This window comes from Stomoxys calcitrans, chromosome 4 (genome assembly GCF_963082655.1).
Source record: "Stomoxys calcitrans chromosome 4, idStoCalc2.1, whole genome shotgun sequence".
NCBI classification, from domain to species: domain Eukaryota; kingdom Metazoa; phylum Arthropoda; class Insecta; order Diptera; family Muscidae; genus Stomoxys; species Stomoxys calcitrans.
In genome coordinates this window covers 103,940,567-103,963,868 of record NC_081555.1, presented here as the reverse complement: position 1 = coordinate 103,963,868, position 23,302 = coordinate 103,940,567, and the positions used below count along the sequence as shown (strand labels likewise).

The 23,302-nt window shown below is 37.9% G+C and overlaps 3 protein-coding genes across 9 annotated transcripts in view; 1 reads left to right on the top strand and 2 right to left on the bottom strand.

Moving 5' to 3' along the window:
- The window catches only part of LOC106090602 (furin-like protease 2), a 902,413-nt gene that overhangs the window by 639,089 nt on the left and 240,022 nt on the right, over positions 1-23,302 (bottom strand). The gene's annotated exons all lie outside the window — the stretch shown is intronic.
- LOC131996671 (putative nuclease HARBI1) lies at positions 14,775-16,343 on the top strand. Of its 3 annotated transcripts, none has more exons than XM_059366334.1 (4): positions 14,775-15,122; positions 15,197-15,620; positions 15,680-15,824; positions 15,882-16,343. In XM_059366334.1, the coding sequence occupies exons 1-4, from the start codon at positions 14,998-15,000 to the stop codon at positions 16,265-16,267; spliced, it is 1,080 nt and encodes a 359-aa protein (XP_059222317.1). In that variant the 5' UTR covers positions 14,775-14,997; the 3' UTR covers positions 16,268-16,343. The 3 variants fall into 3 exon arrangements, with proteins under 3 accessions (XP_059222317.1, XP_059222316.1, XP_059222315.1); XM_059366333.1 differs by having other exon boundaries at positions 15,179-15,617; XM_059366332.1 differs by having other exon boundaries at positions 15,179-15,620.
- On the bottom strand, positions 16,242-17,716 carry LOC131996672 (uncharacterized). Its single transcript, XM_059366335.1, has 2 exons — positions 17,222-17,716; positions 16,242-17,165 (listed from the first exon to the last, which is right to left on the bottom strand). The coding sequence occupies exons 1-2, from the start codon at positions 17,233-17,235 to the stop codon at positions 16,388-16,390; spliced, it is 792 nt and encodes a 263-aa protein (XP_059222318.1). The 5' UTR covers positions 17,236-17,716; the 3' UTR covers positions 16,242-16,387.

The window sequence follows — 23,302 nt, the reverse complement described above, 5'->3', positions numbered from 1 at the left end:
TAGAAAAATCTATACACATAAGAGAGTTGCGTGACTGAATGATTGCTCACTGACTGATCATCGCCCAGCCCAAACGTCTAAAGCTAGATTCATGAAAAGTTGCGCAAATGTTGGTTTTGGGTCTGGATTTGGTAATATATGTACGTTTAGGCTCAAAAAAGTACCACAAAGTACAAAATGATGCATATTAGCCTAGCGCGAACGGAAACTTGGTAAAAAAATTTTGTTATTCAGCTCAAGTTAAAGAGCGTTCCAGAAAAAGAAGACTTGGTAAGAAAAATTTTTGGAAAATCGTACCGGAAGTGGGAGAAATAGTACGATTAGTACGCATTTGGTACCATTGTACTTTCTTTGTAAATTGAACCAGAGCTCTGAATTTTAGAAATTCGGTATACTATGGCAACCTTAATTGGGTGGCTGTAGGAGGTTTTGGAAATTTGTACATTAAGGTACTAAAAAAGCACTGAAAAAGAACAAGAGCTCTGAATTTTAGAACTTCGGTATACTATGGCAACTTTAATTGGGTAGCTGTAGGAGGTTTTGGAAACTTCCACATAAAGGAATTAAAAAAGCACCGAAAAGGTACGAAAAAGGTAAACTTTGTACAGGTTGGTTGGATAGAGGTAGAATTTAGAAATTTGACTTAAAAGACATCTGGTGCCAAACGATGAGGCTGAAAGGAAAACAAATAAAAATGTGCTAAGTTCGGCCGGGGCGAATCTTGGGAACCCACCACCATGGATTCTGCTAAAATATGAGAGCTGTATTTGGCTATAGAACGTTTTGGATAGACCTTGGCACACTTGTTGAAAGTCATAACAGAACACTATACGCAAAATTTCAGCCAAATCGGATAAAATTCTCGGCTTGTAAGGGCTCAAGAAGTCAAATCGGAATATCGGTTTGGTTGGGAACTATATCAGGTTATAGACCAATTGGAACCATACTTGGCACGTATGTCGTAACAGAACACTACGTGCAAAGTTTCAGCCAAATCGGACAAAAATTGCAGATTGTTAGGACTCAAGAAGTCAAATCGGGAAATCGGTTTATATAGGAGCTATATCAAGTTATAGACTGATTAAGATAGTACTTAGCTCGCTTGTTGGAAGTCATATCGAACACTTCATGCTAAATTTTAGCCAAATCGGATAAAATTGCGACTTGTAAGGACTCAAGAAGTCAAATCGGGAATTCGGTTTATATGGTAGCTATATCAAGTTATAGACCGATTAAGACAGTACTTGGCCCGTTTGTTGGAAGTCATAACGGAACACTTCATGCAAAATTTTAGCCAAATCGGCTTCCAGTGGCTCAAGAAGTCAAATCGGGAGATCGCTTTATATGGGAGCTATATTCAAATCTAAACCGATATGGCCCATTTGCAATCCCCAACGACCTACATCAATAGTAAGTATCTGTGCAAAAGTTCCATCAGCTAGCTTTTCGGGTTCGACCGCTATCGTGATTTCGAACGACGGACGGACGGACGGACATAGCTAGATCGACTCAGAATGTCGGGACGATCAAGAATTCGTATACTTTATGGGGTCTAAGACCAATATTTCGAGTATGTCCCCATTCTATGGTGGAGGGTATAACAAGTACAATTGGGTCTTGAAGGTGAAAGCACCGTTCAATGTATCTGGCAAGTTCTGTGAATAATTTTTGGTAATAGCGCCTTATAGTGGCTCTAGAAGTCAAATCTAAAGATAAGATCGGTTTAAGTGGGAACTATTGGGTTGCCCAAAAAGTAATTGCGGATTTTACTATATGAAAAATCCGCATTTACTTTTTGGGCAAAACAAAATATAATTTGGACCGATTTGGACCATACTTGACACTGTTTATGAGAGTCATTATAAACCATTAAGTGCAAAATTTTAGCCAAATAGTATAATCATTGCGCCCTCTAGAGGCTCAAATGTATAACTCAGAAGGCGGAAAATGTAAAGTTTTGGACCATACTTGACACGGTTATTGGTAGTCACAACAAAGCATTTCGGGCAAAATTTCGTCAAAACCGAATGATAATTGCGCCCTCTAGAGGCTGAAGAAGTATAACTCGGAGATGCGTGTACCTGGGAGATATATCAGGTGATGAAGCGATTTGGACCTTACGTGGCACGGTTTTTGGAAGTCATAACGAAACTTCATGTGCAAAACCTTAGCCAATTTTGATACGTCCTCTAGGAGCTTAAAACGTATAATCGGCAGATTGGTCTATAAGGAAGCCATATCTAGACATGAACCGATTTGGTCAATTTACAATCCCAACCGACTTGCATTAGTAAGAAGTATTTGTGCGAAATTTCAAGCGGCCAGTTATAATTTCGAAAGTAAGCGTGCATTCGACGGACCGACATGACGACTAAATACTAAATTTTTCATGAACATTCCATTACGTAACAGGGGATACTTCTCTAACATCCGTGAGTGCAGTCCAATTAAATTTTAAGCCCTATGATACGAGCCCCCTTTTTTATGCCGAGTCTGAAAGGCATGCCGCATAGCGACAACACTTGGTAGAGAAGTTTTAACATGACAGGATACCTCACAAATGTAGACAGCGATAATAAGGGGGGAGGTTAAGGTAGGTAGAAAGGAGGTTGAGGATATTAAACCGCCGCATGTCACTATGGACAGACACCTGTAATCGGCTTATTGTGCACTCTTATTACTAAAAAAAAGTAACCTCCAAAAATAAAATTTAAGCAAGAAATTCCGTGATTATTACAAAATCCTTAACTATTTTCCATACCCAGCCCCTGAGTTGTTTCGTGTTTGGTATTGTTCCCCACCAAAATGCCGCTATATATTAGCCGCGCAAACCAGCAATGACATAGGAAATGCTCCACCGCTAAACATTTTTATGATGTTTATGCCGGGCTTTAATCCCAGACGTTCGGCCTCATAGGCGTACATGCTAACCTCTGCGCCACGGTGGCTTTCTGACTACATCGACTTAAAATGTCAAGACAATCAAGAATATATATACTTTAGTGGTTCTTAGATCAATATTTCGAGGTATTACAAACGGAATAGAGAAGTTACTAAGCCCCCATGCTATGGTGCAGGCTATAAAAATATATTTGCCATATTTCTTTCACAACTGCTCTGCTTTGTTAATAATCATCGAACATCTTGCCATCAATTACAACTCATTTTAATGAAATCCTTTTCATGGCATACATCGAATTTCTTTTCCATACCTTTGAATGAAAATATTCGTATTTTGCTTATTTTTACTCCAATTAATTGCAAAGTATCCATGACTTGCCCATGGCAATTACATAAGACTTACGAGAAAAAAGTTAACCGACAAACTTCATTTTTTTTTCATTAAATTCATGTGAAAAGGATAACCAGTGGGAAACTCTTTTTTTTTAACAAAAATTAAGCAAAAACAAACTTTCCCACACACCTACAAGATTTTCTCAGGCGTAAATTTTCATCGCTGATTATCATGCATACGGGTATGCACAGTTATGCATAAGAATGTGATAAAAACTTGCAACATTCATTTAAAATTTAAATATAATTTACGGATCTCCAAGGCAGTGTTACATAAGGGTTTTTTTTTGCGAAATGTAATATGTATGGATAGGCTGGGTAACGGAGTGGGTATGACAAAATGAAATTTGAAAAATCTTTCATGCATGCAACCATACACAGTAGACCAAAGCCGAAAAAATATGGGGGAAAAAGGAAAAAAAATCAGAAATTTTTAGAAGGATATAGGCTCTTACAAAACTGGGGTTATAACGTCCTAATGTTGGTGATATTTATGAGGTACTATGCTATGTTAAAACTTTTCCCCAAAGGAAGTGTCGCACTGCGGCACGCCCCTTCGGACTCGGCTAAATAAAGGAGGACCCTTATCACTGAGCTTAAACTTATATCGGACAGCACTCATTGATATGTAAGAAGTATGCGCCTATTGCTTAATGGAATGTTCATGGGCAAATTGCATTTGATGCTCTTCCATCCACTGTCTGATCATAACACAGTTCTACGAGGGAAAATTCGAGCGACTATGCAATGCCTAAACTGATAAAGTACTAACAAAAGACCGGAAATTATGAACGTGGAAATAGCTATTGGGGCGCTATCAACCAGCTATTATAGACCGTGCTGATTTCCAAGTGAGCGATTAAAGCTAACGCTACAAATGACAGGATTCATATTTTTGGTAATAGTGCCTTATAGTGGCTCTAAAGTCAAATCTTAAGATCGGTTTGTGTGGGAACTATATCAGATGATGGACTCATTTGGACCGATTTGGACCATACTTGGCACAGTTGTTGGGAGTTATAACTTAACGTCATCTGGACCATACTTGTCACTGTTGTTGGGAATCATAATAAAACATTATGTTCAAAATTTCCGACAAATCGTATAATCATTGCGCCCTCTAGAGGTTGAAAAGTATAACCCATAGTGGGTTTATGTGGGAGCGATATCAGGAGATGCAACGATTTGGACAATACTTGACACGGTTGTTGGAGTCATAACGAAACATCATTTGGACAACCCTTAACAAGGTGCTTGGGAGCCATAATAAATCATCAAGGGCAAACATTTGACCAAATCGAATGATAATTGCGCCTTCTAGAGGCTCAAGAATAAAATTCCGGAGTTCATTTCATATGGGTGCTATATCTGGCAATGAACCGATTTGGACCATACCTGGCGCGGTTTTTTTGAAGTCATAATGAAACATCATATGCGAAATCTCAGCCAATTCGGATAATAATTTCTGCGAAACCAGGCAAAAATTAAAGTTTCTATGAACTGATCAAGGACAGTTGAGAGATCGGCTATATCAGGTTATAGACCGATTAAGACCGTACTTGCCATAGTTGTTGGAAGTCATACCAGAACACTTTGTGCAAAATTTCAGCCAAATTCAAATCTAGAGATGGATTCATATGGGAGATGGATTCTTATGGACTGATTTGTGTGTCTTACTTGGCACACTTGTTGGAAGTCATAATAGAACACTAAGTGCGAAATTTCGAACAAAAATTGCAGTTTCCAGGGGCTCAAGATGTCGAACCGGGAAATCGGTTTAAATTGGAGCTATATCAGGTTAGAAACCTATTTGGACCGTAGAGTTGTAGGAAGTCGTAACAGAATACCACATACGAATGTTCAACCAAATCGGATAACAAATGCAGTTTCCAGGGGCTCAAGATGTCAAATCGGGAGATCGGCTTATATGGGAGCTATACCAGGTTATGGACCTTTTAAGTCTTTATTTGGCGCCTATGTGGAAGGTCATAGAAGAAGACGTTGAAAAAAATCTAGCCCCATCAGTTAAGAATTGCATTCTCCAGACTTTCAAAAGTCAAATCAGGAGATAAGTTTATAAGGGGGCTATATCAAGTTTTGAAACGATTTGGACAATATATGGCATAGTAATTGCAGGTCAAAACAAAAAACGCAAAATTGCAGCCAAATCGGATAATAATTGCGCGGTCTAGAGGCTCGTGAAGTCAAGATCCGAGATCGATTTATATAGCAGCTATCTTAGGTTATGAACCGATTTTGACCATTCGTAGGTAGTCATAACAAAACACCTCATACAAAATTTGAGCCAATTAGGATAAGAATTGTGCCGCCTAGAGGCTCAAGAAATCAAGATCCAAGATCGGTTAATATAGCAGCTATATCACCAATATGACCCATTTACAAACTCAACCGACATCTTCTGTTAAGAAAGTTCATCGCGCGCTTCTTGTGTTCAGCGACGAAGCTCATTTTTGGCTAAATGGGCACGTACATAAGCAGAATTGTCGATTTTGGAGTGAATATCAGCCAGAAGCATTGCAAGAGTTATCAATGCATTCAGAAAAAGTCACAGCTTGGTGAGGGCTGTGGGCTGGTGGTATCATTGGACCGTACTTCCTCAAAGATGATGCCAATCGTAACGTAACTGTGAATGGTGAGCACTACTGTGAGATGATATCCAACATTTGTTGCCCAAAATGCAGGAGCTTGACCCGAATGACATGTGGCGTCAACAAGACGGTGCCACAGAGCACGCGTAAAAATCGATTTCTTGAGAAACAATTTCGTTGAACATTTTATTGGGTTGCCCAAAAAGTAGTTGCGGATTTTTTAAAAGAAAGTAAATGCATTTTTAATAAAACTTAGAATGAACTTTAATCAAATATACTTTTTTTACACTTTTTTTCTAAAGCAAGCTAAAAGTAACAGCTGATAACTGACAGAAGAAAGAATGCAATTGCAGAGTCACTGTGAAAAAATTTGTCAACGCCGACTATATAAAAAATCCGCAATTACTTTTTGGGCAACCCAATATTTCACATTCAGAACCGGTCAATTGGCCGCCTAGATGGTGCGATTTAACGTCTTGAAACTATTTTTTCAAGGCGTTAATCGCACCATGCCACTATAGACATACACCTAAGCCAGAAATCGGCTTGCTGTGCGCTCGAAAAACACCTCTAGCGCTCTTTCCTCTGGCCTTGCCAAATCGTCTGCCGTTTCATTCCCCCCTACTCCGTTATGGCCCGTCACTCAAACGATGCGGATTGTGCCATCAGAGAGGGCTTTAATCTCCTTCTTACACTCCTTGGTGACTGTAAGAATGCAGAAAAGTTTCGAACGAATCGCATCACCAATCTCCGAGATCTGGTGTTTTTAAAAGTTAGGGTAATGAGAAGTTTTTTTTAGGGAAGCGATGGCAGTTCAGACATTTCGACTCAAATATGGATATCAAATTCGTGTTGTCATGGTCGGTAAATATGAACCGTTTGGAGGGTGTTTTAGGGCTGGGGCAGCCACCGTTAATTTGCCCTGAAAATAGATATAAAATTCGTTCTTTACCCACAAATACCGTTGATTTGAGCTCCAATTTCCCATAGTTGGATATGAAGTTCTGTTTAGGGTGTGACGCTCTAAAGCACCCCCTAAACTGAACTTCATATCCCCTCAAACACTTGGCTCCAAAATTGGATATCTTATTCTACTCTCAAATACCTTTCATTTGAGTCCCATATTGTCATAATGGGTCAATTAACCTATTTGACGTATTTTTAGGAGGAAAATCGCCAACTGGACTTGAACGCAAATTTTAATGTCATATTGTAATCTACTCCAAAATACATTTCATTTGAGTCTCATATAGCCATGGTCGGCTAATATGCCCCTTTGGGGGTATTTGAGGCGACCTCCCATTACTTGGACCTAATTTTTTATGCCATATTTGTAATCTAATGCCGAATATTTTTTTTTTTTTGAGTCGCATATTGATAGTAACGCCGAATATATCTGTTTAGAGGAGTTTTGGAGTTGGGGCTGCCCTCTGAGTACTTTGATCCCAAATTTAATACGATATTCGGTTTCTAGTCTCCAATATCTTTCATTTGATACCCATATAGCCATGGTCGACTGATATGAATATTTGGGGTGTTTGGGGTGGGGCTACTTCTCATTACTTGGACCTAACTTCTTATGCCATATTTGTAATCTACAGCCGAATACTTTTCATTTGTGTCCCATTTTGATAGGAACTTCGAATACTTCTGTTTAGAGGAGTTTCGGGGTTGAGGCTGCCCGCTGGGTACTTTGTCCCAAAATTTAATACGATATTCGTTTTATAGTCTCATATTGTTATGATGGGTCATATGACCATTTGGGGTGTTTTTGTGGGGTGGGGTGACCCCCAACACTTCGATCTGATTTTGCATGGCAGATTCGTAATCTACTCCCGAATACCTTTCATTTGAGGCCCATATTGATATAGACGGTCAATTTGTCTGCTTTTACAAGTTTTGGGGTTAGGGCGACTTCCTGGGTACTAGGATTCAATTTCTAACACCAAATTCGTATTCTACTCTTCAATACCTTTCATTTGATATCCATATTGATTTTGGATGGTGTGTTTGGGATAACGGGGGAGCGTCCGTCCGCCCCCTTTCGATATCAACAAATTGATTGGACCCAATTTGTCGAATTGATTGGACCCAATAGGAGATTTGGGGTTGGGGCGGACCGCCGGGTACTTGGACTAAAATTTTAATACGATATTCGTTTTCTTGTCTCCAACCATATTGTGCCCATCGGTCCACTTTTGGCTTTGGGCGGCGTTTTTGGGGTAAGGGGGAGGGACCGCCCCCCATCCGACATCTAAAAATTATATAGCCTATGTTTCCCTCCACAGACAAACTTACACAATCAGTGTAAATTTTAAGAAAATCGGTTCAGCTGTGTTTGATTCTACTGAACAAACAAAAACACCGAGTCCCATATAGTCATGGTGGTACGAATTCCCATTAAAGGCATTTTTGGGAGGCAGGGTAACACCCTTTACTTCCAACTGATTTTGTATGCCAGATTCGTAATCTACACCCGATTACCCGTCATTTGAGGCCCATATTGACATGAAAGTCCAATATGTCAATTTGGGGGAATTTCGGGGTTGGGGCGGCTCGATGGGTACTTAGACCCAAATTCTAATGCCATATTCGTATTCTACTTTTCAATACCTTTCATTTGATACCCATATTGTCCCGATCGGTCTACTTTTGATTTTGGGTGGTGTTTTTTGGTACGGGGAGCGTCCGCCCCCTTCCAAAAATCAACAAATTATAAAAACCTATTTCTCCCTCTTGTCCATATTTGCAATCTACTCCCGAACACCTTTTATTTTTTGTCATGATCGACCAAAAAAACCTAATTTGGGGGTTTTGTGGTTGGGGCGGCCCCCCTGTTACTTGGACCCAATTTTTAATATGAAATTCGCACTCTATTCTTGAATACCTTTAACCCCCTTAAGTCCCATATTGTCCCGAACGGTCCGCTTTTATTTTTGGGTACTACTTTTGGGGTAAGGGGGAGGGTCCGTCCCCCTTCCGACATCAAAAAATTATATAGCCAATGTTGCCTTCCAGACCAACCTGCACAATCTGTCAAAATTTCAAGGTTTGAGTCTATACGGAACAAACAAACAAACCGGCAAACAGATAAATATTTCGATGTGTTACAAACGTAATGACGATATTAGTATACCCCCTTTTCTATGGTGTAGGGTATAAAAAATTCTTTGAAATATTCCCTATGAAAATGATACTTTTCCTACGCAACTGCTTTTAAGCCACTTCAATATTTAATTAATATGACAGGCATTGCAAAAAATTGCCTCGCATATTCTGCTCTTCTCATATATATTTCGCATAATAATTACAGTTGACTGAAAGTAATAAAAAAATTAAAAGTTTCACATTTTCTCATGCAGTGATAATTATGATGCACTACAACTTCACTGCCAAAGGAGAGGGGAAAATCAGAGAGGGTGAGAGAGTGAAAGAAAATCACACAGAATTTCATTTCACTCTTTCAACTTTTCCACTTAAATGAAGATGTTACGACAAAACTGTTGGAAAACATAAAAACAGGGACATATAAAGCGATTTATTATGTTGTATAATATGGGCAGGCATGTATGAGGGTGTATGGATGCTTCAACTCATGGCAAGCATGACAATTCGCCAAAGAAATAAAAGATTTTACATTTGCAAAACCAAAAAACAAAAAAAAAAATAATATTTAATTAACTTTATGTTTTTTGATGTGTGCGTGAGTGCATTGGTATTTGTTTTTCCAAAAGCAAAACACACCATTTCATCATGTAAGTGTTTTTCTTATTTCCTCGTACAAAGAAGCAGAACACAAAGCCCAACATAAAAGTGTATTGCTTTCGCTGCGATCCATTTCATTTCTCAGAAGACGTTGAAAAAGAAGCAGATAATGATTGACATTTATGGAGTAACAAAAACAAAACAAAAACAACTCATAAAAGAAAGTTCAAAGTTCTTCTCGGTTTTCCTGTACGATTTTAAGTCACATTCAGAGTAGGAAAGCTCATGAGTTTTTTTTTCTCATTTTTCCAAAGGAGTTAATTGAAGTGAAAAATGGTTTCATAATGATTGTTTGTACACTCTTATACATTAACTCCTTCATATATTTCTTATACTATCTGTATGTGTGTGTGTGGATGTTGGATGGTTTTGCATTACAATATGCAAATTGAATCCATTTGGAATTCGTCCTCTTTCCCCATCGCTCTTTTGGTGTTGTTAGTTAATTAGTTCCCTAATTAGAATGCATTTAATGGTTTTATTACAATACAATACTAAATTCTATAATACAACAAAAAAATCTTTGGATTTGCATATTTCTTAATATGATTATTGCGATCAATAAATATGTCTAATAAAGTTTATTAATTTGTTGGAATTGAATTATTATATTGGGTTGCCCAAAAAGTAATTGCGGATTTTTCATATAGTCGGCGTTGACAAATTTTTTCACAGCTTGTGACTCTGTAATTACATTCTTTCTTCTGTCAGTTATCAGCTGTTACTTTTAGCTTGCTTTAGAAAAAAAGTGTAAAAAAGTATATTTGATTAAAGTTCATTCTAAGTTTTATTAAAAATGCATTTAATTTCTTTTTTAAAAATCCGCAATTACTTTTTGTGCAACCCATAAATTATTTCCTTTAGCTTATGATAGTTGATTTTTAATGAAATAAGATGAGATATCTTTGAACGGACGGAAATAATGCAACTTTGTAAATAAATAATACAAAATATTTATAACAAATACTGTGGAATTATGGAAATTTATTATCAAAATGTGTGCTTTGTTAAGAAAGAGCGTGGTTCATAGTTTATCGAAAAATTATGCTCAGTGACGAATCTCATTTTTGGCTCAATGGGCACGTAAATTAGCAGAATTGTCGGTTTTGAAGTGAAGAAGCATTGCAATAACTACAAATGCATCCAAAAAAAGTCACAGTTTGGTGCGGTTTATAGGCTGGTGGCATCAATGGACCGTACTTCTTCAAAGATGATGCGAATCGTAACGTAAATGTGAATGGTGAGCGCTACCGTGAGATGATATGCAATTTTGTTGCCCAAGAGATTGACATGTGGTTTCAACAAGACGGTGCCACACAGCACGCTTAACAATGGACTTACTGAGGGACGAGTTCGGGTGAACATTTTATTTTACGTTCGAAACCGGTCAATTGGCCGCCTAGTGCGATTTAACGTCTTTAGAAAACTTTTGTGCGGTTATGTTCAAACTCATGTCTATACAGACAAGGCGGCTTCAATGGACGAATTGGAAGACAATATTGAAGCATTTTTTCGTGAGTTACCGGCCGAAATGTTGGAGAGAGTATGCCAAAATTGGACTAAGCGGATGGACCATTAGAGACGCAGTCACGATCAATATTTGCATGAAATAATCTTCCAACATCATTACTATCGATTCAAATAAAGATTTCATGCACTTTTCTGAATTTTATGTATTTTTATAGCCTCCACCATACGATGGGGATATACTTATATCGTCATTCTGTATGGATCTCATCGAAATATTCGTCTAAGACGCCATGAAATATATATACTCTTGATCGTCATGACATTTTATATCCATCTAGCCATGTCCGTCCGTCTGTATGACCGTCTCTCTGTCGAAAGCACGATTAGTTACGAATTAGTAAAGCCAGTCGCTTGAAATTTTGCACAAATACTTCTTATTAGTACAGGCCGGTTGGGATTGTAAATGGGCAAAATCGGTCAATGTTTTAAAATAGCTGCCATATAAACCGATCTTGAGACATGACTTCTAGAAGGCACAATTCTCATCCGATTTGGCCGAAATTTTGAACGAGGTGTTTTGTTATAATTTCTAAGTGAACTGAGTATGGTTCAAATCGGTTCATAACCTGTTATATTCTTGACTTCTTATGCCTCTAGAGGGCGCAATTCCGATCCGATTTGGCTGAAATTCGGTACGATGTGTTTCGTTATGACTCTCAACAACTGTGGTTATAGGTTATATACATATATCACAAGATAACTCGCTACATACTAAAGTATTTGCGACCCCTTTTGACTTTTTCAAAATTTAAAAATTATTTATATTCCTATATAGATTTATTTATTTATTTTTTTTTTTTTTTTTGATTTCACATTGTTTTTTTTTTTTTTTTTGTTAATGCCTTCAAGTCCGGTTATTTTTGGCTGGCATTTACCTCAGGAGTAACCAACCAATGGTTATCAAACTTATTTATTAGTTGATAACCATGGGTGAATTTATTTATGAATAAAATCACCATTTGGTTTTAAATCAAAATGTATTAAACAATTTGGTCGTAAGGTTAATCGGACTGCAGAGTCTTGGTTCTTAAGCCCCATATTGCCTCTTTCTTCGATAAATGTCTATTTGAGGCATACTTTTGAGGTGTTACAACCCAACCCCCCCCCCTCCCCCCCCAAACACCTTTCATCTAGGTCCCATAAAGTCAGAATTGACGTGCATGTTAGTTTGGGAGTGGTTACTTGAGGATGGGGCCGCCCTACTTGGACTAGTCCCATAAATCTGTATTTGACTTCCACATACATTTCGTTATTTATTTCATTATTTTTATTTTATTTACTTTATTTTATTATTATAAGTTTTTTGCTTGTTTTTGTTTGTTTCTCTTTCGAGACGAGCTCAATGGTAGCATGTGGCAAATGAAAAAGGAAAGCCAAATATAGAAACACACATCAACCACTATGGGGTGCATTTCGTCTTTGGTTAGAAGACTTTTCAATCATATTAAATGTGATGGCTTCAAGGGCCGTACGTTGGTATATTGTATTTGAATCGTTTTAATTGCGAAAACGCATCTATGATACAATTACCACATTAACCACGCCCGACGACCTTGCCTATTAGCTGTACTTTTTCCCAATGCATGTGTTGTTGTGCAATGACAAAAATTTTTTCTGCGACAATTACACTACATTCGTGGTACACGATTCTGTACATCAGTTGGAAGTTGTGTTGATGGCTTCGAACTCCAGACAATGGCAAAGGCTCTAGGGGATGATCGAGAGACCGGTTTACATGGCAGCTATATCAGGTTATAGACCGATTCGGACCGTACATGACACAGCTATTGAAGGTCATAACGGAACACCACATGCAAAATTTCAGACAAATCGGATTGAAAGGTATCCAGACGTCAAATCGGGAGATCGGTTTCTATGGGAGCTATTTCTGGCTATAGACCGATTCGGACCGTACTTGCCACAGCTATTGAAGGTCATAACAAAGCATACATAGCTGCCATATAGACCGATCTCTCCTTTTAAGGTTTTGGGACCATAAAAGGCGCATTTGTCACCCAATTTCTCAGAAATTTGGGAGAGTGAGTTGTGTCAGGCCTTCGACATTCTTCTTCAATTTGGCACAGATCGGTTCAGATCTCTCGATTTAATGCCCTGGGCCCATAAAACGCGCATTTATTGGCGGATTTCTCCGAAATTTGGGACAGTGAGTTGCGTTAGGGCCTTCGACATTCTTCTTTAATTTGGCCCAGATCAGTGCAGATTTGAATATAGCTTCTATATAGACTGGTCTCTCGATTTAAGATCATGGACCGTTAAAAGGCGCATTTATTATGCGATTTTGCTGAAATTTCACACAGGGCCTTATGTTAGGCTTTTCGACATCCGTGTCGTATATGGTTCAGATCGGTCTCTATTTATTTCGACCTGGCCGAACTTTACGACTTTTTACTTGTTTTTAAAAGTAAAGGGAAATGAAATCTTAAAATGCATGTTCTGCAAAATCAACAATTTTGTGTTGTGCCACTACTCACGCACATGAATAGAGATGGGCGATGGTTTTATATGGCAGCACTATCCTGATATAGCCCGATCTGAGCCACATTCGACAAATGAGTGCAGAGTTCTACTAAAACTCACTGATTCAAATTTAATCTAAATCGGACTAGAAATGCTGCTTTTATGGGCTCAATACTCTATATCAGGAGATCGGTCTATATGACAGCTAGAATTAATTATGGCCCTATCTGGACCACATTCAACAAAAAGATGTAGAGGTCCACTAAAACTCATTATTTCAAATTTCATCGAGATCGGATAAAAAATTCCATTTTTATGGGTTCAATACTCTAAACAAGGCAAAATAAAATGACTGTCGACGGAAGCAAAAGACGATGCTGTTTGTTCTAAAAATAGACAACTGTTTTTTTTGTTTACCTTTGGCCGCGCATACTATAAACAAGAGGTTGGATGAGTTGGTAGCACATCTTACTAGCAAACGAGAGATCCCATGTTCAAACCCCACCGGCTGCAAAGGGTAAATGTAGCACGAATATGGGAAATGGTAAAAAGTGAGAGTTTAATAAAAACTAGTTATAGTACGATTCGGACCATAAATGAATGCTGAACGTTGTTGAAGTCATTGTGTAATATTTCAGTTCATTCTAATAAGAATTGAGCCTTGTAGGGGCTGAAGAAGCTAAATCGGGATATAGGTTTATATGGGAGCTGTATCAAGCTATTGATCGATTCAGACCATATTAGACACGTATGGCGAAAGTCATGAGAGAGGCCGTTGTACAAAATGAGAATTGCGCCCTCTAGAGGCTCAGGAAGTCAAGATCCCAGATCGGTTTATATGACAGCTATATCAAAACATGGACCGATTTGAACCATACTTTTGTTGGAAATGATACCAGAACACCACGTGCAAAATTTCAGTCAAATCGGATGAGAATTGCGCCCTCTAGAGGCTTCAGAAGTCAAGACCCAACATCGGTTTATATGGCAGCTATATCATAACATGAACCGATTTCAGCCATACTTAGCGCAGTTGTTGGAAGTGATGCCAAAACACCACCAGAATCGCGCCCTCTAGAGCCCATTTACTCAGCCTTATTACGGTTGTCGAAGACGAAAATCGAGAGCAGTCGAAGTCGTTGTCGATTTCGATTATTTTTGGTATTATGTAACTTTTTCGACTCTTGTTATTTTGTAATAGATTGAAAAGTAAAAGATGTGCTATACTGTCAAAACAATGTTTACTTTTTACATAATTGTCCGCCAAAGGCAACATTGAAATTTTCTCAATATAAAATAAAATAAATATAATAAAACAAATATGTTAAGTTTGGGACATTTTTTTTCTTCGGATGAAGACGACGAGGCATATACAGAATGTGATATGAGTGCTTTGCGTAAGGAAATAAGACAGAATTCGGACATATTTGCAATGCCCAATTCAAAGTAAGTTTTGAAATTGAGAAATGAGTTAAAATTTATAATCCCTATCTGCACTTAAGTTTCATTGGCCTTTTTAGATTGAATAAAGATGCTTTTAAATACGTCTTGGAAAGCATATCGGGTAAATTGCAAGACCCAATAAAGTCGTCTGCTGTTCCCAAAGAATTGAAGTTGGCGGTAACATTGCGCATACTTGCTGAAGGCAGTTACCAAAAAGGAGCTGGCAACGACTATAATGTTGGGCTTTCACAGTCTTCTGTAAGCAAAATTTTTACAGAATGCATTGATGCAATGCACAGTGAAATTTGTCCAAAATGGATATCGGTTAGAATGACGGAAGTGGAAAAGTTTGAAATAAAGGATTATTTTTATAAAAAGTTTAAATTTCCCGGCATTATTGGATGCATAGATGGAACGCATATCAAAATTTTGGCTCCAGGAGTTGGTGAAAGATTTAAATATTATAATCGAAAAGGATTTTATAGTTTAAATGCTACCGTGGTAAACCAAAATCCTATTTTAAATAAGAGTCGTAGTCTATTTCAAAGATTTCATTACAGGTTTGCGACCATAAACTTAGAATCAGATATATATCCCCCAATCATCCCGGCTCAGTTCACGATTCATTGGTGTGGAATACAAGCGACTTAAAAGAGTTTCTAAAGACCAACTATTTAAATGGCGAAACTAATACATGGCTGCTTGGTATTAAACATTTTGTTTTTATAGTGAAAACCAACATAAATTTGTCATATTTTGTAGGAGATGCAGGCTACCCTCTTGAACCCTACTTGATAACTCCATTCAGGTCAGCGGAAGACGGAACTGCAGAAAGCCGCTTTAATTACATACATTCACAAGCTAGAAATGTAGTGGAGCGTACAATTGGTGTCCTCAAAAATCGTTTTCGATGTATTTTAGGAGCGAGGCAACTGCATTATAAACCGAAAATGGCTGGAAAAATTACTTCTGTTTGTGCTGCTTTGCATAACATATGTATTCATTACAAAATTGAATCCGCAGTTGAGCCCAATGAAAGCACAGAAATTCCTAGCAATGAAGCAATGTCGAACCTCAATGAAACTAGCGAAGACGCCACTGCTTTAAATATAAGAAGGAGAATTATGCAGTCTTTGGATATTTATTAAAGTTATTTAAAATAAAAGGTACTTCAGGCACTTAGATTATAAAATAAAATAAAAAAGGAACACAAAACAAATTACATTAGTTCAGTCTTTTCAAGTTAAAAACTAAATGAGATCAGCAAATTACTCCCGAATGCCGCTCTTCCATTCATCCAGCTCTATTCGCCTTTTTTTTATTTCGATTTCCTCCGTTCTTGCTTTTAGCAATTTATTTCTGAAGTCTTCTTTGCTCTTTAACTCCTTTTTATATAATAAAAACTTTTCTTCTTCCCTTTTTTCTGCAGCTTTGTAAATTTTAAGCTCTTCTTCTTTAATTTTGAAGATTTTTCTATTGTATCTCTCCACATTTTGTAGAGAGTCCTTCACTTGAGAGTATAGCTCGGTTTGGACTTTTAGCTGGTTTTCCAGCAGCGCAGTCTTCTCTGTCTTGTCAGCCTTTGTTTCCACTTTTTTCCGAATTCGCGGTGTCGAGATATACTCACTACTCTCATTTTCCTTTGTGGTGTCCATAGGGCAATAGCTGGACTTAAGTGGAGTATTTGAGACTCCAATTTCTCCATCCGAATTTACTATGGAGTCTAGCTGCAGCAAACTTGAGGCAGCTTCCTCCACTGTCGTCAGCACAAATTGTTTGTGTGGCCCTCCTCCCGTTGCACGGCATTCTGCCTTGTTGTGCAGCAGCTTCTTTTTCAAATTACATTTGAAGTCTGCCCACACCTTCATCCATTCCGTACCTTGGCGCATGGGAGGCCCAATGGAATTTAATTCAATGGCAATTTTCGCCCATTCCTCCTTGGTATTTACTTTATGTAGGCCGCTGTGGTACGCACGCGCAAGATTTGGATTTGCCTCCAACAATTCCATCATTTTTGCAAACTGTTGTTGCGTGGTTATTTTATTCCTGGAATAAATAAATAATTAATTAAATGAATTTTCTCACAAAACACAAATACTTACATTTTGCAGCTCATCTTTGTAAACAAATGTGAATATATTCAGAAAACGACGACTGATTGTTCATTTTTACGGCGACAACTGACACAAAACAAGTGACGGCGACATAAACTTTATATCAGCGGTCGACATAAGATAAAAGTTTTCTTGGTAAAATACCGCAAATTTACCCAATGTTAAAAATAGATAAATAATTTATTTTATACAATTTTGTTATATTTATTTATTGTCGAATATAAAATGTCAAAAAAATGTGTTAAATTTAAAATTAGTTAACGGCGTGTTAGCGGATGAAACCAACGGCTAACAATTGTTGTCAATTGAATGCGGCGACGTCTCTAGTCGTATGGAAAAAATTGATCGACTGTTTTAGCCAACATTGACAGTCGTTTTCGTCTTCCGTGTTACGAAAATTGTAACAGATTGTACATTTTCGACAACCGTAGTACCGTTTTCCAAAAAAATCGACATTCGACTACGTCTTCGACAACCGTAATAAGGCTGACTATCCCAACCAACCTACACTAATAAAAAGTATTTTTCTGTCAAATCGGAAGAGAATTGCGCCCTCTAGAAGCTTCAGAAGTCAAGAATCAAAACATGGACCGATTTGAACCATACTTATCGCAGTTGTTGGAAGTGATGCCAAAACACAACGTGCAAAATTCCAGTCAAATCGGACGAGAATTGCGCCCTCTAGAGACTTCAAAAGTCAACATCCAAGATCGGTTTATGTGGCAGCTATATCAAAACATGGACCGATTTCAACCATACTTAGCGCAGTTGTTGGAAGTGATGCCAAAACACCACCAGAATTGCGCCCTCTAGAGCCCATTTACTATCCCAACCAACCTACACTAATAAAAAGTAATTTTGCAAAATCAAGCGCCTAGCTGTATAGCGAGCTTTCGACAAACGGACAGACGGACGGAAATGGCTAGATCGACTTAAAATGACTTGACTATCAATGGGGTCTCAGACGCATATTTCGAGGTGTTACAAACAGCATGACGAAATTAGTATATCCCATCCTATGTTGGAGGGTATAAAAAAACATATAAAAGCAAAATAAAAAAGGAAGCGATTTTTTTTTTGTAATTTAAGCCATTTTAAAAATAAAGAAAATGAGGCCTGTTTTCAGGGGTATTCTAGAAGGCATTATTTACGCACTTTTTCCACAGGGCTTAAAGAAGTGATAGGTGATGCCTTCTTCGCCAATGACACGCCGCGTATGTTTTTGAAATGCCTCCAGGCTTCTTAGCAGGCATTATAAACAGACTGCTGCACACCTCCTTCCGCCTCTGGGTAATTATCTACAATTTTTTCGTTCATCTCATTCCATTGCTCTGGTATTGGCAGTATGTGATTATCACTGAAACATGAATGCATTTTATTTCAATAGCACAACAAAAAATTTTTTTTATAAACATGGAGCGTTTCCGCTATGAAAGGCATTTCGATTTCAATCATTGAATAGAATTTAAAAAATTTAATTAATATTTTGCACGAATTTCACTGAGAGACGTTTAAATTAGAAATAAAAACAATCGGAATGTAGAAATAACGTCAACACCACGAAAATCACCATTAGCTAGAGCAGCAGTAGAATCACAATCATCAACAGTAGTTGTCATACAAGGACATCCTCATGGAAAATCATGGATTTAGTCAAGGAAAATGGAATCAAATACAACATTGAACAGAACTTCTTGCAGTCAAGGGACGATTTCAAGCAGCCAGCAGAGAATCCCAAGCATGAACAAAAACATTAAAAATGTAATTAACATACATTGTTATGTTAATTAAACTCATTAAGCATCCGGTATTTTTCCAACATTTCTGTTGTGGTGCTCCGTTTTTGTTTTGCTGTTTTCCCTCTGGTGTCCTTTTTTGCAAAATGATGTGTGTTGTCCTGTGTGTGTGTGTGTGTGTGTGCCTGAGGATTTGCAAATGTAATTGTGAGCATTGTATGCTGTGTGGTGTTGTATATGTGTATGTGAGCATGCTTAAAATTCATGGGTTAAACAGGATTTTCAGGACATCGCCTGTGAATAAACGCGCCCTACAAATTGATGGCTGTGTATTCGTTTAATAAAAGAATGAGCGAAAAGCTTTTTCAGGCATGTTTGCCGCTTGACTGAAAAATAACTTCCTTGATGTGTTAAAAAACAAAAAAAAACAAAAATGTGGCTTTAAACTCACAATTATATTTTTTTTTCAGTTTATTTCTTTCCCACGCTTGAATTGTGTTGCGCCGTTAATGATGTGGTCATGAACAGTGTTGCCAATTTTCGTGGTATATACCACAAAATTATGGTAAAAGTTTCAAGAAGTCATGATTGTGAAATTTTTTTATTAAAAAAAAAATTACAAAAATTTTTCTACAACCAGTAAGGGAAGGCTAAACTCAGGCGGAGCCAACTATAAAATACCCTACACCTTTACCATACCCTACACCTAATAATGTTTATAAAAGAGTTGTGTGACTGACTGGTTGCTGGCTGTCAGACCCAAAGCCAGAATCATGAAATTTGGCACGAATGTTGGTCTTGGGCCATAGGTACGGGATAAGGTTGGATTTGATAATATTCGTACGTTAAGGTACTAAAAAGTACCAAAAAGTACGAAATGACACATATTTGCCCAGCGCGAACGGAAAGGGCTAGAATTAAGTTTGTAGGCCCAAATTAAAGAGCGTTTCGAAAAAATAAGTTTTGGAAAATCGTACCAGAAGTGGGAGAAATAGTACGTTTAGTATCGCAATTGGTACTATTTGGTACTTTCTTTGTAAATTGAATACGAGCTCTAAAATTTGTAACTTAGAAACACTATGGTAACCTTTATTAGGTGACCATAAGTGTTTTTTTGGAAACTTGTATATTTAGGTACCAAAAAAAGTACCAAAAAGGTACAAAATAGGTGAACTCTGTACCGGGCGGATGGATAGAGTTAGAATGTAGAAATTTTACTCAAAAGACATATGGATCAAAAGGATGAGGCTGAAAAGAAAAATGGAAAAATAGTACTGGTAACGGAAGAAAACGTATGTTTAGTACCGCAATTGGTAACGTATGGTACCTTTTTTTACAGATGAAGCTAGTGGTTTGAAATTTAGCATGTAGGTACTACTAGGATATCAAAAAGCGTCTCGAGAAAATAAGGTTTGGAAAATCGTACCAGAAGTGGGAGAAATAGTACGTTTAGTATCGCAATTGGTACTATTTGAGTACTTTCTTTGTAAATAGAATTAGAGCTCTAAAATTTGGAACTTGGAAAACTATGGCAACCTTTATTAGGTGACCATAAGTGTTTTTGGAGACTTGTATATTTAGGTACTAAAAAAGTACCAAAAAGGCAAAAATGGGGGAATTTTGAAATTTTATTCGTTTATATCGCAATTGGTACCATTTGGGTACTTTCATTGTAAATTGAATACGAGCTCTAAAATTTGTAACTTGGAACCCTTATTGGGCGACTGTAAGTGTTTTTGGAAACTTGTACATTTAGGTACTAAAAAAAGTACCAAAAAGGTACAAAATGGGTGAACTCTGTACCGGACGGATGGATAGAGTTAGAATTTAGAAATTCTACTCAAAAGAAATTTGGCATGTAGGTAGAACTAGGAAAAATCTGGTGGGTGACTATATAATTTTTTCACAATTCAAATATTTTGGCACCAAATTTGGTACAATTTGGTACTTTTTTTGCAGATGCAGATAGATGTCTGAAATTTAGCATGTAGGTGCAAGAAGGCAAAATATGTTGGGTGATTAAATGATCTCTTTAAAGTTCGTACATTTTGGTACCAAAATTAGTACCATTTGGTACTTTCTCTATAGATGGAGCCACAGGTCTGAAATTTGCCATCTAGGTGCAACCAAGAAATGATTGATGGATGAATAATCTTTTTAAAATACAAACTTTTTAGTACCAAAATTGGTACCATTTGGTACTTTCTTTATAGATGGGGCTTCAGGTCTGAAATTTGGCATGTAGGTATAACTAGGTCAAATACGATGGGTGACTAAATGATTTAATTAATATTCATACATTTTGGTACAATTTGGTATTTTCTGTTCAGATGAAGCTAGAGGTCTAAAGTTTGGCATGTAGGTACAACGAGGGAAATTATGATAGGTGAATAAATGATCTATTCACAAAATGTACATTTCGGTACCACATTTGGTCTGAAATTTGGCCTTTAGGTACAAGTAGGAAATATATAATGGGAAACTAAATGAACTATTCAAAATTCGTGTTTGTGGTACCAAAAAGTGCAAAATAATACGTAATAGATTATCTTCGCATCCTGGAACAGCTAGAACTAAGTATGGTCCATAACCTGATATAGCTGCCATATAAACCAATCTGGGGTTTTGACTTCTGAAAGTCGCAATTCCTATCCAATTTGGCTGAAATTTAGCATGAGGTGTTCCACTAGGACTTCAAGAAGCCAAGAATGCGGCATATAGAGGCACCCTGCAATCAGTAGCAACGCGCCAAATGAAGGAGAGGTATTGGGAAAAAGGATAGAGGAGAAACGTCTATTCTGCAGAAAGAAAAAGGAAATGGATAGACGTGAGTGCGAGCGAATTGAGATGTACAGAAGTCAGAATTAAGTCTACCAAAGAATTAAACACCAAACCGATGGCTTTGGTGCAGGCTCATCCTCCTGCAGAGACAAAGAAGGAAATCTGGTAACTGTCACAGACAATATGCTGAGGATATGGAAAGAACATTTTACCCAACTGCTAGTGTCCGATGTTGGCGGCGAAGAGGATACCGCAGAACCAATCCCTGATGATGGTATAGAATGTTTACCTCCTAGTTAGAATGAGGTCCAAGTAGCAGTAACCCAACTAAAGAACAACAAGGCAGCAGGAGCCGACGAGTTACCCGCTGAACTATTTAAGACCGGAGGTGACACGCTGATAAGGCGTATGCATCTGGCTAGAAGAACGCATACCCGATGATGGAACCTCATCATACTACGTCCCGTACACAAGAGAGGAGACAAGACGGAATGTGCCAACTACAGATGAATAAGTCTCCTCCCCATCGCATACAAGATACTCTCGAGCGTACTGTGTGAAAGATTAAAACCTAAAGTCAATGAGATAATTGGGCCCTAACAATGCGGCTTTAGACCTGGCAAATCCACCCTAGACCAGATATTCACACTGCGCCAAATCCTGGAAAAGACCCGAGAAGGACAAATCAACACCTACCACCTCTTTGTTGACTACAAAGCGGCCTTCGATACTCCTTTACGTTCAAAGGTATTTCAAGCCATGTCTGGGTTTGGTATCCCTGCAAAATTAATTAGACTCTGACGGATGACACTTGCTGATACGCGTTCCTCAGTAAGAATGGGAAAGAATCTCTGCGAACCATTTAATACCAAACGAGGTTTCAGACAAGGAGACATCCTATCGTGTGATCTCTTTAATATCATGCTGGAGAAGATTATACGAGATGCAGATGTGAATAGATATGGCACACTAATCACAAGAGAGCACATGCTACTCGCTTACTCGATATCATAGGTCGGTCACCGGATGTAGTAACTGCAGCCTTTGAAAGAATCGAAAGAGAGAGTCAGTGAAAATGGGTCTGGCAGTAAATGGAGATAAGACGAAATGGATGGTTTCAACTCCCAAAAAGCCTTGCACAACCGAGCAGATAAAGAAAATGGAGAAAGTTGGGAACCACAACTTTGAGACAGTCAGTAACTTTATCTACCTCGACACCGCCGTAACCGAATCTAATGACACCAGTTTTGAGATTAAGCGAAGAATAATATTGTCAAATAGATGCTACTTTGGACTAAGTAAGCACTTTGGAAACAAGGCCACCTCTCGACAGGCGATGATTACACTGTACAAGACACTGATACTACCCGTGCTGTTATATGGTTCTGAAGCATGGGTACTTGTGAAAGCAGATGAGGCAGTACTTGGAGTATTTGAGAGAAAGATTCTTCGTTTGCGGTAATGGAGAATATAGGCGACGTATAAACCACGAGCTGTATGACGACAATAGCATAGTTACACGCATCATCAAAATACAACGGCATCGTTTGCT

Coding starts and splice junctions, on each gene's coding strand:
- LOC131996671 (XM_059366332.1), top strand. CDS start 14,998: ATGTTAAGTTTGGGACATTTTTTTTCTTCGGATGAAGACGACGAGGCA. Junction 15,621..15,679: donor ATAGTTTAAATGCTACCGTG/GTAAACCAAAAT, acceptor ATTTCATTACAG/GTTTGCGACCATAAACTTAG. Junction 15,825..15,881: donor AACTAATACATGGCTGCTTG/GTATTAAACATT, acceptor CATATTTTGTAG/GAGATGCAGGCTACCCTCTT.